This window comes from Dermacentor andersoni, chromosome 7, assembly GCF_023375885.2.
Source record: "Dermacentor andersoni chromosome 7, qqDerAnde1_hic_scaffold, whole genome shotgun sequence".
Taxonomy (NCBI): Eukaryota; Metazoa; Arthropoda; class Arachnida; order Ixodida; family Ixodidae; genus Dermacentor; species Dermacentor andersoni.
In genome coordinates, this window is record NC_092820.1 from 103231791 (window position 1) to 103248228 (window position 16438).

General features: G+C 47.8%; 1 protein-coding gene across 1 annotated transcript in view; it reads left to right on the top strand.

The window, feature by feature from the left end:
• Window positions 1-2033: 2033 nt before the first annotated feature.
• Window positions 2034-16438, top strand: part of LOC126534010 (uncharacterized) — an 85956-nt gene continuing 71551 nt past the window's right edge. Inside the window, exon 1 of the mRNA XM_050181222.2 lies at window positions 2034-2479. Coding sequence (XP_050037179.2) covers window positions 2049-2479 — 431 coding nt within the window. The 5' untranslated portion in view covers window positions 2034-2048. The remainder of the gene's footprint in view (window positions 2480-16438) is intronic.

Here is a 16438-nt window from a genome sequence, read left to right on the forward strand (position 1 = left end):
CTCAACCGTGGCGCCGCCTATATACACTGCTCGAGCGTAGCAACGGCGCCAACATGCGCTCCTCGCCACTCCGCAGACGCTTCTCGAGCAAAAATGGCGCTAATAGACGGCGCGAGGGCCCACGTGATGCTACTAGGCCAATAGCGACGCGGCGTCGGCCTCGGCAAGAGCGCGCGAGGAGGAGGCGGCATTCTTCAAAGCATGGTACTACTTTACGAAGTTTAAGGGGATTTAGTTTCATGTTTGGCTTTTCTTGAATAAACCAGTTGAGAGTCAGCGCAGCGTCCTGCTGCTTCTTCCGACTGTCTGTGTCCCTGGCGCTGTTTATATTCGTGTCGTCTAGACGTTCCTTTGAAAGTCAGTTCGGAGATCTGGCCGGAGACGCGCCTTGTGTCAAATGCTGAAAGACGACACACTCGAGGAGTGTACGTGTGTAGGTGAGGCGTCACAAAGCGCACAGTCTTCTCTGGCGTCGCCTTCGCGTGGGCTTGCAATGTATTGAGCGCAGCGTTAATAACCCCCCGTCTACCGTTGCAGTCCAAGCAATACGTCGAGCGAGCGTGTCATAGCATTGACCCGTAACAGCAGCCGGCACGGTAACATGTACCAGCAGGGCATACCTGTTGCCTTAAGCAATACCGTTACCTTTACTTCTTGTTCTTGTTAGTTTCAGTGGTTCAATGTTCTCTTTCAGTGAAATTCATAGCGAAAGAAAAAAAGAACGCATAGAAATACTCATGCAGAGATTTCTGTAAAAAAAATTTACTAGAGCGAACTATGTTGCTAGTATTTATGGGACCTGCGAGCAATATGATCGTTTAGCCAGCGTGGTAATGATAGCTGGTACATTAGTTTGCCTGAAGTTTCTTATGCCTTGATGCGGCTTTGTGTCTAACAAATTTATCGCATGCAACAAAGTAATGGCTTACATTCTACATTTCACAATGATTATGCGTGCGTGCAGAGACTTACTGCTCTGCTGTGTTTAGAAAATATGCTTCGGAATTGAGAAAGGTAGAGCGCAATAAACGGCGCCACAAGAACGTTTGAAGCCAGAAGCACGAAAACAAAACATATCCGTGTATTAGCCATCGGTGGAACGATCTCAATGCCGGGCTTTTGTTTTCTTAAATTTTGTCAGGAACAATGGTGGGAAAAAGTGCAATTCCAGCCTTTTCGCGTGCTTACTTTATTTCTTTTCAATGTAAACTGAAAATGTGTCAAATATGTTTCATATACTTCCCCCTACCCCTTCGTCTCAATTGTCACGTCATCTTAGTACTCTTCAAACTTATTCAGCATGTCACCGAATGCCCACCAATACAAATATCGCAGCAAAGGGCAGCTTCATTATACCCTACATGGTCATTATCAGTCGCAAAGATGGGGATCAATTGCGGTGTGTATTCATACGCTTGTGTACGTTGCCACGGGACTGTGGAAGAGTCTACCCGTAGGAATTAGGGCTTCAATGTAACACCACTCCCTCGAAGGTATCCTGCGGAGCTGCATGTCCGGCACAGACGAATAAATCGGCACGCTTCATGTTTGCGTTCTTTATTTTCATTATTGTATGCGTTATGGTCCTGATGACGTTCTATGTACTATATTGCAATTGCTTTTTCTTTCTTTTGGGGGGTGAAAGACGCATCTCTTTAAATTTGCGCTCTTGAAAGATCGGAGACTTTTACAACCCTGCGATTTCGGTATCCTACCGTTTTATGCCTGTTTGTGCTCCGTTTGACGCAATAAAATCGATAGATTGATTCGTTGGTTTGATCCCAGGCGCGCTCACCTCTCGTCGGATAGTACGGGACAGCCGTGTCCCTCGTCGGCTGCCAGGCTTCGGCGGGACCGCGTCGGCGCCGCATCCAGGTGCTCGGAACACTTAACCAACCTTCACCTCTCTCCCGCTCTCTTTCGTCGCTCTCGCTTCGCGTCCTTAGCGCCGCCGTCATCGCCGCATCCTTGCCTCCTCTCGTTCCCAACGCTCTACAATCCCAACGGCAGAGGGCACTTCATTATCGGCTCCATCCTCCTACTCGGCGATGATACGCACCTGCAGCTTCCGTCGGCGCGCATATAAGCGAGGGAGCCCGACGCTGTATGCGCAGTCACCTCTGCTCGTAACCGGGGCAGGCGCGATCGTCGAAGGCGGTGGCGCAGCTGCTGGCGGGGGTTCGTGCGGTCGTCGAGTTCAGCGCAAGTATCGGTGTGTCGAGCGAGGTGTCGGTGCCTCTCGGGCGTCGGTGCTCACGCTAGCAGCGCGTTACCGCCCCGGAGTCTGCTCGTCAGCGTCTACGTCACCGCCGCCGCGATATAGTGCGCCGGCCGCGCTGAGGACTGTGGCCCCTCGAACGACGACGACATCTCGGGACCTTCTTGAGTCGTCGGGCCCGAAACCAGCTATGGGCATTGTGGCCGTGTGCGAGCGGACTGTGGTCACCTTCCAGCTGTGGCTGCTGCACTGCCTGGCGAGGTGCGTACGCGAAGCGCCACTTGCGCGTTATCTCAGTGTGTTTCGTGATCGTTGTGCTCGTTGCCTCCTTCTCTTTAGCGCTGTGATTCCGCGGACGCACAGTTCTTTGTTACGCCGCATTTGATATCTCGAAATTCGTACTTACGTGCAGGAAACTTAACGCATAACCTATAGTTGCGGTTTAGAGATACGCTTGAGCGAGTCCTGAGTCGCGGATAGTTAAGCAAGCTAATTAATAATTAACTAGTTTTAGTGTATTTCTTACACAAATATTTTTTGTATGAATGAAGTCTCCATGCCAGAAATAAGCACTTTTCATTGATGTCGAAGTTTTTGTATGGACACCACATGGTTAACTCGGATGTCTTCTTCGAGAAGCCGTCGTAAACGCCCTCGTTTTATTTTGCTTTTTTTGTGTCTTTTTTTCCTCTGTAATTTCGCTTCTGCCGCCGCGAACGTGAAACTTTGTTTTAGCTTCAGTGTAGTGGATAGCCGGGCTTGCTGGCACGTTGGCTTGTTGTTTTAGCCCTTAAACGTTCCTTTGGCTATAGGTCACTCACCGCGTTCCGGTGAAAGGACTGTAACGAAGAATACGTTGAGTGATATAGCACGTACTGGCATCGCTGTTTCAGACTTGGTTCTAATTCGAATCGAAGCACTTCAGTTCCTCGTCGTGTCCCGGATTCGGTCGTCACGTTTCTTTCTCTTGCCCTCCCTTTTTGTGCAGCAGATGCGGCCTTGTTGTCGAGTAGTAGACACTGTTGCGATTCGGGTGTCCGAGTGGTCATTGAGTTTCCGTGGCTGCTGATGTGCCAGGAGCCGGGCGATCGAGAGTTCCGGGGCGACATCGAAGGGATGAGAGAGAGAGAGAGATTGTTTACAAATTTACATGATCAGAGCTTACGTGTAGCAGCACAAGTTCTAGTACTATCGAGCATGAGTAGGAGCACACGTACGAGTTGCAGCACACTTAGCGCCGCCTTGTAGTATAGTTATTCGTCAGCACCGGCTTCGGTTCTAGGGATTATAGGGAGTTCCTCCCGCTTCGACGCCTTTTTTGCGACGAAACCGTATTGGTTTCGTTTATTACTCCGCAGTGATTTTGATGACCGGGACGCCGCACCGGCTCTTTTATTTTCCAGGAGATGTCGTCACGGCGTCTGGCACGCATGCGCGTGTGCGCAGCTCGAATCAAATTTGGTCGAATTTAGACCCCCCCCCCCCCCCCTTTTTGTTGTGCATAATAAAATTGAGGACAAAGACAGGGCAGCGCGTTCCGTCGGCACTATTCAACAAAACAACAACGAAAGCGCAAAAAAGGGGGCATAATGGTTCTTCCCGGTCTGTCGTTCGGTGCCCGGTTGCGAGGACCTAAACGTTGAACTTTTCGTTTCCTTGGATTGTAACTGGAGGACGTTTCATTTTTCTCGCACAATCGTTGCACGTCAATACCCGAACGAAGTGCATTCGTACGCGCTTTTCTTATCCCATATGACGCTACTATAGGAATTGGCTCCATTGGAGTATGATTTACGATTAAAGAACGTGCGTGACTTTGAGGTACGGTAGTGCTTTGATCAATTTCGTCACTGATGTATGGACTCAGAAACGATGTCTATCCCTTTTTTCTTTTCTTTTTTTTTTCGAAGTCTACTTCACTGACGTGAGAAGCGGACGTGGGGGCGACGGAGACACAAAAGCACCGTTGTGCTCTTTCTTTTAAAACACTTATTCGTCATATGCGGAATTTCAATAACGGTAGTAGTGCATTACAAGTTATGTGCAGTCGTTGGCCGTGCAAGCGAGCCGATCACAGCGGCAGTCCCGCGTGTGCTACTCCTTCATAAAACCTAAGTTCCTGGCAGGTCCAATGCATGCCATTTCCTTTTCCGCTCGCCGTGTCATTTATGAGGTTGCATTTTCCTTTCCGGCTGTCGTTTGTTCGTTCAGTATTTTTTACCCTCGAGCGCTGTTGATTGCTTGACAGAAAAGGGATATTCCCATATCGGCATAGCCGTTGCACTTTTCCGAGAACGCTGAAATCGTATTTGTTTTTTCGGTGGCTTTCCGCATCTCGCTGACTCAATCGGCATTGAATTGTAAACAAATGTTCTTCGTATTGCATAGAGCGAGCAGTTGCGATTTTAAGTGTAAGCCAGTAACGTGTATGTGCCTATTCAGGATATTGGCGTAATGGAGGAAGTCGGGGTGGGTGTTCAAGTGGGCACGTCTATATGATGTTGGAGGTGTTCGGATGCCCCCCTCCCCTCCCCCCCCTTCTTAATGGGTGCGTAGCGGTGAGCTGCCAGGACGCTGCCCGTGCATTGGGGGCACGTTAAAGATAAAGCACTGCGCTTGAAACATGTTTACATTCTGCGAGTTTCTTTCGCACTGAATGAGCAGCGGAACGATATTCATTGCTGTGTTTAGACGCTGTAGTTTTATCATTTATAACAGTGGCTAGTGTGTGGCGAAGTTCGGAGTGCAAAGGCCCGAAAGGTTTCCGGAAATCGACACACAATAACCACTGTGCGCGCATGACCGGATGACGGGAGTGCTTCGGGAAGTGCTTTGAAACAGGGTAGTCATTGTGGTGTGTAGCCGCAGCACTCTGAAGTCAAGCTGCACGCTTAAAGGAAACAGTCGTGCTTCATTGGTACGAACTGGCCCCTGTATAACTACTTTTCCTGTTGTAAAACGGCAGAAATTATCATGTAGTATTGTATTGTTTTCGTCTGTACATTTCTCTCATGTGTAGCGTACGATCTATAATGCTAGATTTTCTCTTCTCGTGTACGCGAAGCTTAACCGTGTAGATAATATAATATTGATGCACTTGTTCAAAAGTGTTCTGATCTACCTCATGTTTTCCTGTTGTCTCTTTGGGAACTTGTTGTATCTTATTACATGCCTATGACGATGTAAGCCCGCTCCCTGTATGGGTCTGCAGAAGACCTGCAGTATTGATAAATAAAAAAATTAACTGGCAAAGGGCAACAAAGGGCATATACGCGAGCTTTCGGACTCTGAAGTTAGCTCTCTGTGGCGCTTTGTGTCATTTCAGCCATGTCAAGAGAGGCACACTTGATATGCTGCAGCAAGTTGCGATAGGGCCTCGCCTTTACACATTCAAAACTATCTCGCTAATTACTGGCCACTCAACGCAGAGACCTCCCGTTGCAGTACCAGCGCTTCAAAGCAAGTTGGAAAAAGAAAGACAATGTGCCCTATAGGCAAAAGCAAGAAATCAAAAGTGAGCTAGGAATCGGGGGGTTTTTAGCTCTCCAGAATGTTCTGAACATTCATTCGCGGGTATTTCATGTGCCAAACGAAGCATAACTCTTTTTCTAATGAGGATATTGAAATTAAACTTGTGCACCTATTCCTTACACAATTATTCGCGCAACGAATTGTAAAATTTAAGTCGTACGCCTACTTTTGATATCACTCTATTTATTTGAAAGGCATGCGTATCAGAAGCTGGTATTTCTTTTCTTTCCTTCTTTCATTTTTACGCTCCCAAGACTCCTTAGATCTCGTTAGTTTTGGTTCATTGCACAGATAACACAGCCTTTCCTATTTCACTCAAATTTTTTTTTCGGTAAGGTCAGCTAAACCTAAATTCGGTAATTTAGGTGCTGGCGTCACAGCCACTGGTTAACAACGTTTTGAAATAAAAATGTAAAGCTTTAAACGTTCAAGACATTGGTTTTGAATTGAAAAAGGAGCGGTATAAGATAAGATAATCTAATTATCTTTATTCTTACTCTCTTCAAAAAAAGAATCCTTAACTTAACCTTCCGCCCTCTGCTCTGAAAGGATCGAAACGATGCACCTGAATGCACTCGTTCTTTGGTGAGAGTGCTGCTGTACGGAACCCTCCTGCTTCAGCAAGTGCGCTTGACCCGTGGCTGTCTTGAACGAAGCCGAATCAGCCAAAACAGACGGAAAGGGTGAAAAAAAAAAAAAAAAAAGAGGACGCCGATTCTCGTCTTGGTTCTTGACGAAGGAAGGGAGTTCATCGAACCTTTGGCTTCTTGACCGCAAAATGCACGATTGTCTGCCGCCTCCGCCTCGACAGCATTTCTGCAGTAGACGTCGTCTGCTAGACTCGGGGACGGTCGTTTTGTAAGCGCTACGCTTGGCCGTTGTTATCTCTCCAGAGGGAATGTGTATTCTAACACGAAGTATTCACATTTCATGGCTGCTCCCTTCGATACCGTTGCTTGTTCGCCTGCGAATTAGAAGACTGATAAAGGCCATTTTTTTTTTTATTTTTTTTTTGCGACAACGCTCTTAGGGCGAATTGCGAGTCCTACGCGTTTGTTATCCAGCGCGTGTTCGATTATAGACGGAGGTCGGGAAAGGGGGAGAGCGGTGCCACACCCCCCCACTCCTGAGAGGACAGCGTAAAAAAAAAAAAAAGGTCTCTCTTTTTTTTTTTTCCTTGAAGAGACGGACAAGGCTGCATAATCATGTCCACTCCAGCGCGATAAGCAACCCCTTCTGAAGTACGCGCTGTTTGTTTCGAGTACGCGCTTCCCCGAGTGCAACCGACTTGCGCTTTTCACTCGGTTCGGTGCGAGTGAGACCGCAGCGCCGTCTGTGGACAAGAGGGGTTGAGTCGGCGCGAGCGACGAGGTCCCTTAGAGCGTGCGTGAGTCCTTGCCGCGAAGTCGCCCCTATAACGCTTACTGCAGGGGGAACTCCGGCGCTAGTGTAGGCGTAAGCTGCGGCTGTCTAGTTTCAGGCCACCGTGTGCAACGAGGCGCATTACCATTATTTGCATAAGCGTATTCGTGGCTTCTGAAATCGATCATTCCTACAACATGTTATTACTCTATCAATGCTAACAACTCCCAGTATTATTGCCCGTTCGCGGAGACCTGCTGCCTCAGTGTGGGTATAGAAAACTGCGATTACTCAGAAGTTGAGAGACGTAAGGCGTAATGCATAACACCTTGAAGGCTTCCGCACAACTTATTTGCCAACTGTAGGATGACATACTGTTACGGAGCAGTGGGACGTAGTGTGTATATATATATATATATAACCAAGAAGAAAGGTAACCGAGGGGCCGATTTTTATTAGTAATATCGCATGAAGCCAACAGACAAGCAACCAAGGACAGCATAGGGAAAATTCCTTGTACACTTATTACAGGAATTAAATACATGATAAATTAATGGCATTGAAAGCGGATGAAATAAAGAATTGGCCGCAGGTGGGATACGAACCCACGTCCTCGCATTACACGTGCTATGCCCTTACCACTTGTGCTAGCGCGTCGCCGTTTTCCCATCCACTTTCTGGGGTATTTACGTTTCTCTGCCAGAACTAACCCTGGGAGTGTTAACCAACGCCACCACTCACGAGCTTCTTGGTGGCGGATGTGGAACATACTTTCTGCCGCAAGCGTCACGTGTACGGGAATTTTGTCGGCTGAAGGCAACTGCGCTAGTTGCCAGTTGCCTTCTCCCCTCCCCCCCCCCATATATATATATGTATATATATATATATATATATATATATATATATATATATATATATATATATATATATATATATATGTGTGTGTGTGTGTGTGTGTGTGTGTGTGTGTGTGTGTGCTCTGGGTGTTTTAGCACGCTTTGGAGTGTTTGTACATCCTTGAGGTTGTAAATGCGAAAGCGAAGGGTGTACTTTGCTTCGGTGCTTCCTGTCTGTGGCTTGCGCGTCCTATATACTTGTGTGCCTGTAAATGTACAGGCACACTCGTAGCGTTGTTGAGGGGAAAGTACACGTGCTACGCGGTGCCGTGGCGAGGAGGTACTTCGGAATATGACTGCGCACTTCTCGTAGTAATACTAGTAAAGGCGCACATTTGCGGCTCTAAACTTGAGAACCTTTCCGTTACCTTAGCAATACTGCAGCGGCCACACACTGGTCTCGACGTTTTCGTTAGCTCCGTTAGATCGGGAAGCTGCAAGAATCGCGTCGGGGAGGCAAATTTTTTGGCTGACTGCGAAGCCAGATGCAGCGTTGCCAACGCCGTAGTGCGATCCCTGGTGGCGCAGGTAGAGAGGAATTGTTTCGTGTATACCTTACTCCGAGTGTTATTACTTTCTTTAATCGGGCGGAAGGTGAGAAAGACATCTCGACCGTTGCGGTTCTCGTCATTACTTGGATCGGAATCGGCGCGGCATTGTAAGCGTTGCAGCGACAACAGCGTAATTTCGCTGTCGGAAATCTGAACGTTAAATTTAGTGTGACGCTCTTCCGAGTTTCCTCGAATCGGCTTTTGGCGTTTGCGGCGAAGGCCTCCCCACGCGTTGGACGTTGGCCGCTCTTGTCGGCTCGTTCGCGGCACGCGCCAAATTTAATTGCATCGTAATTGCTTTTCGCGTACGAGTGAGACAGGATGCACGGGGTGTGTGTTGAACGGATTAGCGAGTGGGCAAACGCGTTTGACGTAGTCGTGCCGTTGAGACGTTGCTTAGGTTCCGCCGTGGAAGGACTCTGTTTCCACTTTGGTTTCCTCGTGGGTTTCACTTTTGTTCTGGCTTTGAACAAGTTGTTCTTTTGCACATAATTTTCACTTATCAAAATGGAACGACGTTCCAGGGAAACATGCAAATTACGTGGTACGGCGCTCTGCATATTATATTTTTTTTCTTCTTTCTTTAATTTTTATGTACATTTAACAATAAATATGTGGCATGGTGTTCCCATGAAGTGGTCACTCTTATCTGGAACAGTGTTACACATGCATGCGAGTTTTATGCCGGAACGTGTGTCTACCAGGAAGCATCCATGTAGGGAAGATGGGAAGATGTCGGGCATACAGTCGCACACTTTAAATGTCACCGATTGGATAGGCGGAAAACCGTCCCGCGTATTTTGCCGTTTTATGTGGACGTTTTATGTGGATGTATGTTTTATGTGGAATATTCGCCAATCCTTTCCTCGTGCGTTCCGCAACTATATAAAAATTGTTAGCCCCTTCAGGCGTCGGTTAAGTCATACGGTTCAAAATTTAATTTAGCCACATTTTCTTTCATTTTAGACTTATGAAATTTGGGCGTTTACACTGCAGGACGGAATATTTTTGAATTCTTTCGCAAGTTCTGTCACATTTGCAGAATGTGAACTCCATGCGATAGCTCTCTACGGGAACGCGTCTAGACATGAGATCATCACCTTTCTTATGTCCGGCCCACTCAGAGAGCGCCCATCTAGTCACTTCGAAAATATCTTGAAAAACTGCAAGAAATGAACCGGCTACATGACGACATAGTGATGCCGAGAGCAAAAAGCACACAACCGTCCGTTTTCTAACTCCTTTTACTAAAACGTCTTCGCTTATATGCTTCAAACTTGTGGCGCAGGTCTCGTCAGAAGTATTTCAAGACGTACGCGACACGCTTTAAACGTTATTATAAGCGTTAGCGAAGGTCGCACCCGTCCGGTGCATGTCTCACCAAAATGTTCTCGAAACGCGTGTAGTCTCCGAAGGCACGTGCTGACCTACATTGACGTTTTGCGCCCCGTGCTGCCTCTTGCTTCCGTTGTGCAGACAGCACGTGGAATCACTGACCGCACGTGTGCGAAAATCTGCCCGCATTAACCTTATTAACGAGTGAATGACGGCGAAACAGCCCAAAACGTTTTTTTTTTTTTTTTTCCCGCTCTAAATAATATGTATCTAGTTTTATTTCCGGGATCGAGACTTTGTACCGAATTAGAGGACGCGACATTTTCCAGGGATGCGAGCGATTCGCCGTGAAACGATGAACTCCGATCGTTCGCGCCACGCTCCGTGTGAAAGGGAGCGGGGAGGCGAGGGACAACAAAACGAGGCGAGGACAGGAAGAAGCTTTGAGGAAGCGTACGTTTCTACGAAATTAAAAACAAAAAAAAGTTTCTTTTTTAATGGGTCTTCTCTGCCGCACGAGCTTATTTTTCGGGCAAGTTTTCAAAAGGCACTTAAAGCAGGCATCTAAAGGAATCGATTTGCGAGCTGTTGTGGGGGGAAAGCGCGGGCGTTGCGGTTACGTCAACCAGAACCGCGACCTATTCACGACCCGAGAATGCCTCACCACTGGCTCCATCTGCAATCCTGCATGCGAAGCTGCGCTGCACACTTACAACGAGCACAAACTAAAAGCCGCCATCGCACACGCAGGACGGTGCGGTGTGTTTGTGTGTGGGATGTCGGGTTTCCTCTTAGCCATATTTACGCGCAGTGACAAGACGGGGACAAGCAGGTGGACACGCACAAACCCCCAAATGCACACTTATTTGTACCCGTCGGGAACTGCGCTTAAACATTCGTAAGTCGAAACGCGAACAGACACGTAGTATCGCCCCATGCGTTTGGAGATTCTGCGGTTTTACCGCAGAATTCTTTTTCTTTTTCCCCCATCACACCACGATTCGATTACGAGGCTCGCCGTATGGTGAGGAATTCCGGATGGATTTTTACCACCTGGGGTGCTTTTAATGTGCACCTAAATCTAAGTACACGAGCGTTTTCTGTTTTTCTATTGTGCCCTCATCGAGATGCGGCAGGGAGACGAACCCTCGACCTGGTACTTAGTGAGCGGCTCCTGCTCTAGACCGGCCGTGGCTTCGCACTGCTGTGCGCGCAGCCCGCGCGCCGCATCTTCGAGGTGATCCGCGGCCGGGGCTAAGAATTGTTCTCGCGAACAATTTTAGCGCGCGTGGCTTCGGTGACTACGGGCCAAGAAGCTTCGGGAATTTGGCCTCCGGTGTCTTGCACCCACTGGGCGCAGCGCCTACGACTGTCAGCTGCCCGAAGTCCGCGGACTTAAGGCGATGCCTTTTAGGCCCTGCATATTTTGGACGCGGATAACGTCGCCGCTGACCGCCATGGGGTCAGCCTTGCGCGGGTGGGCGTGGGTCGGAATTCGCAAAGTTTTCCTTCGTAAGTTCTGCCTGTCATTGGCCGTCCGCTTTCTCTTTCGAGAAGTTCATTACCACCGTTCGAGGACGCCTGCTCTTACGAACAAACTTACCGTGTGAGAACTTTTTTTTTATTATTATTATTTAATACGGGCCCTGCTCGCTGGAAAGGAAAACAGCTGAAGAGGCAGAGGAAGGTAACGCTGTGTTTGCAGGAATAAATAATTATGCGTTCTTCGGTGCTCGGCGCCGTTGTTCCTGCCATGCTACGCAGGGGGCGTCGTAATCCACGTCGAGGGAATCGTCGTCGACAAAGGGGATCGTTCCTTCTTGTGTGCCGTACGAACTTTATTCGTTGTCAAAACAATTGGGCGCGTGCCAAACGATGCCCGCATTGGTATGTTCTTTCTCCTTCAGTTTCTTCGCTCGCCGTGGTCTCCGGAAAAGCTTTGCCTGACAACCACTCTGCGCGCGTGCGCTGTAATGCGGTCGCATGCTATTTCCTGCGCGGAGAGAGGAGAGAGAGAGGGATGAAAGGAGGAGAGTGAGGCTACAATGGTGCAGGTGTTCGGGAACGTCAAACTACATCCTGCACTATGCAAGGCCGACTAGGGCTTTTGTGTGTTGTCTTTTCAACCCGTTCATTGCGACAGCCAATTTAAGCGCAAAACTGAGTTTTGCTAAGTCGCTCCCCCCCCCCCCCCTTTTTTTTTTGTCTTCTGCATTGTTTTTATACGAGCACCTGCAGTGCCACAAGGGCATTATTGCAGGGCGGTAAGCAGGCATTTGTAGCTAAAAGAAAAACATTAGCAAATGTTGCGCTGATTCGAAAAAGCAAACAACAAGGTCACACGCGCATTCACATTATAGAAAAAGAAAGTATTGTTTATCGCACGAAGCACAATGATATGCGCTTACGACAGTTTAGAGGATAAAAACGACTGAAAGTCAGATAATGTTTTTCATTGAACAATATTCTTCGGAAGTTTATTTCAGTGTGTTGAAATAAGCGGGAATAATGATTTGCGTATCAGTGCGATGGCGTGTTCCAAGCATCATATCGCAAAGAAATGAAATGGGGCGGAAAAATGAGTAGATTGGGCAAAAAAGGTTCTGATTTCGTTGCTAAGCGGCGTCGTGCTAGTGTTTGCCGGCCAGCGTTTTCTTTAATTGATGTAATACTGCTGTGGAAGTTGTAATTTCCAGAAACAAACCTGGCAGCTCGGTTTTGAATGCGTTCGTCTGTAAGGCAAGAAGTTTGAGAGTCCCAAGCCGCTCAAGCGTACTCAGGTATCGTGCGGACATTTGTGTTGTAAAGCTGCTTTTTTACACTTTTGGGGCCTTCATGAAAATTGCGCCCAGTGACATTGAGCATTCTTGATGACTTTAAGGCGAGATTTTCCATATGCCTGTTCCAGGTCAAATTTTCTTCGTATAGGCCCCAAGATATTTAGAATGTTCAACCCGTTCGGGATGCAGTCCATCCAAATTATAAACGGACGCTTTATTACACTGTCGTTATCGTATCGTCATCGACAAGGCACCTCCCTAAAGTCCCTAGATCGGCTTCTGCCACGTAGCGACAAGTTCCTCCTCTCCTACCACGCTTTCCCTTGCGGCTCGCGTCGGCCGCCATCTTCTTCCGCTCCGGCGGTGCGGTTGTACACGAGACGTTCGTTTGAGGGATCGCCAGCCGTTTGTGCGCAGGCGCGAGTAAAAGCGGGCGCGAGGAGAGAAAATCTGGGGGCTCCTTGAATCCTGGCTCCTTGAATATTTGACTCGGCCGAGGCACTACATAGAAGTTTTTGTGCTCGTTTTGTGTGCATTTGTCCCCTAAGCTTGCCGGCATTGCGGCGTGGGGTCGAGTTTGTTTACGCTCGGACGCTGGCTGCCGGCGCGGTAAAATAGCTGAAGCAGCGGGCAGTGACGCGCGATTTGGCGACCGCTGTGTCCGGACGGACTGTCTCGCTCCTGCGGCGCTCGTTCTAAGTCAGTCGTGGCGGATCGTAGCTTTCTCGCGCGTTACGGCGATGTACCTTGTAAATGACATCACAGACGTTTCTGTGGGAGCAGTAGCGACCGTAGTAGAGCCCGGGCCGCATATATTGAATACATGGAATGCAGATGGCCGTAGCAACCGTGGTTGAACGCAAGTGGCTGAAAGGCGGCCGGTGTCGATGACTGGCTCAGCACCAGCGGAAAGTGCTTCTCTCACTGTGTCTGTACAGTTTCGTGGGGGACAAGCATTACAATTATTCGTAAACAGACGAAAGGACATTGGCGTCGACGATGAGCGTTAACCTCGACATTGTCCGTATGCGACGGACAGCGAGGACGAGCGTTTTTTTGTTGCTCGAAAATTGCTTGGTACATAATTACGTGCGCAACTTCTTAACCATTTTTTGAATATTGCGAGCTGTCCGCGCGATGCACCTGGTTTCACGGGAACGCGTGCAACCGTTCGCGTGACTAGTTTTTCTCGGTCGCTCGCAGATCGGTTCCACCGGCGTTAACAAAACGGGTGTGCGTGTCGTCGGTCACTTTCTGTTATTACGCTGTGTGTTCCTAACGAAGGTTCGTGCTCGCGTTCTCCGCAGCGGGGTTGTTTTGCCGTCGCCTAGTTTCGATAGCTGTTTTATTTATTCCTTCGGGCGTCTTTTGTCCCAGTGTCGCGTGACCGGTCGGCCTCGTGTGCTCACCCAACGTGGAAAGCAGTCGCCTGCGCTGTTGAGGTCGCGGGTATTTTTTGATCCTTGGCCCCAGCGGCCGCATTTCGATGGCGACGAACTGCGAGAACAGCTGTGTATCGCGCATAGGGTGCGCCAACCCTGGTTGGTTCAGAATTCAGAATAATTTCGACCAACCCCGGTGGGTCGAAATTATTCTGAATTCGCCTCCGATATGGCGCGCCCCATAACCCATACAGCGGATTTGGCACGTAATACGCTGAGTATAATTAAAGTGATCGTTTGATATACAAAAGAATACAAATACAACTAAAGAAAACTTTGTCACGTGTTCGAGCCAGTGAGAGGGAACCAGATCTGCCACAATTTAAAGCGAGTCATTATGAGCCTTCCTTGCAGCAAACAGGCCGGTGGCAGACTGTAATTCACTATATATCCTTATATAATGTAATTATAATAATATTTCTATTATCTTAATATGTGATCTAAATAATATGTATATTTTGTGTTTATAATTATCTGTGTATATTTAGCATATTTAGATTTGCTTTACTTCTGTGCCCATGTTGATAGGTTGCATAATTATGTTTTGGTCAACTTAATCATTACTTGAACGTGTTACATATTCGCTGTGATTGTGAGAATACAGGGTGTTTAAGCGAACACGCTCAAAAATGTTTTTAATTGCCTGTGGCAGAAAGCACAATTCTAGTCCATGTGCTGGTCTGCTGGAAGAGGCGGACATAACTTGCACAAAGCATTGAAATGCGCAATTCACTAATGCTCAATTCAATAATGCGCCAAAATTCACTGTTTAAGTTTTTAACTAATTACGTTATGGCATGTATTGCGCCTGTGCTATCTGCCACAGCGATGAATGAATGAATGAATGAATGAATGAATGAATGAATGAATGAATGAATGAATGAATGAATGAATGAATGAATGAATGTTGTTTAGTGGCGCAAGGGCCAGTTATGGCACAAGAGCTCAATTACGAGAGCATTTCTTTTTTTAATCTAAAGTGTTCACTGAAACAGCTGGCTTCGGCTATTAGCCGAACGGTTTTCTGGTATACTGCTTTTCAGTTTCGTTTCCATTTTCGTTCTTTGTATGATCAAATAAAATGAAATAAAGAGGATACGAACATGAATATTGGTCAGATGGCGTACGTGCGATTGAAAATTTGACGATCCCTGCTTGCGTTCGTAAGCGATATCTGCTACAACGTCAGGGGAAATGTATAGGTTTCCTCTCTGTCATTGCCATCAGTAGTTCTCCGTCATGTGAATGAACTGCAAGGAAGAGGCAGTTATACGGCAACAAAGTGACGTAACGCCGTGCGTCTTTTGGACTCACTGTCGCATTTTACAGCTGTTAAATGGCGCAAGATGGAAGCAGTGCCATGCAAAACTTCCTGTTGAATCCATCGCCGACGTATAAGCCCCACTCGTTGTGCTGACATGCAACTCCGATTCACTAAGGCCTAGCCTCCCATACGCGCTTCCGTGCCCGCCGGATCACCGAAGTATTGCGGTCGTTTAAGGAGACGCCGATTACGTGTGGGGTAAGAGTCGTGGTATTTTTAATAGGGCAACGGCGAGCCTTGTGCTAACGCTCGATCACGCAACCCTACGTCCTCGATTTGTCGTCCCGGAGACAATCGGAGGCGTTTCACATAGAGTTACTTATACTGACCCTAAGAGACTCTGCTTTCAGCCAGTAAGCGTTCTCGCAAGACAGTGTCTGGGACATCAACTCGCCGCTCTCGTATTGGAATAAACGCTGAAGAAATTGCATTTTCGCCGCCAGCATCACCGCTAATTATCGTCAACCAAAGCAAACAGCATGCAAAGCTTCGCTTGCATCGATGCTCACAGTGCGTGGGATCCGCATTTTTTTTTTAATGAGATTTCCTTCCTAAACATCAAGTTCTTGCGCCGTGTGTCAGTATACTAGCATAGTGTGATGATCGTCAACTTTTTCTTCTTAAGTATATAACTAGTGTTCCGTTCATGATCCCGCTTCTCCTTTGATAGCCGCCCTACATAATAAGCGTGACGGTAAGCGTATAGAGATGTAAAGCCACAGTGATAGCACGCGCGAACACGACGACCGTGTATGGCGTATCCGCCACTGTTCGGCTCTTCATATGAGTTAGAGGCGCTGGCCTGTACTTTTTTGTGCAGCTACAACGTTTCCAGCGCGTGCGCGATAACGACCGCACGGAGATCGCAACTTTGTGTGCTTGTGCCATGTTTCCTGCGGATGCTCACTGTGTATGAACGAAAACGACGCAGCCAATAAGTGGACTGTTGTTAGATTTAAGACTGGCAATTACTGTCGTTAGACACGTGAACCGGCGCTT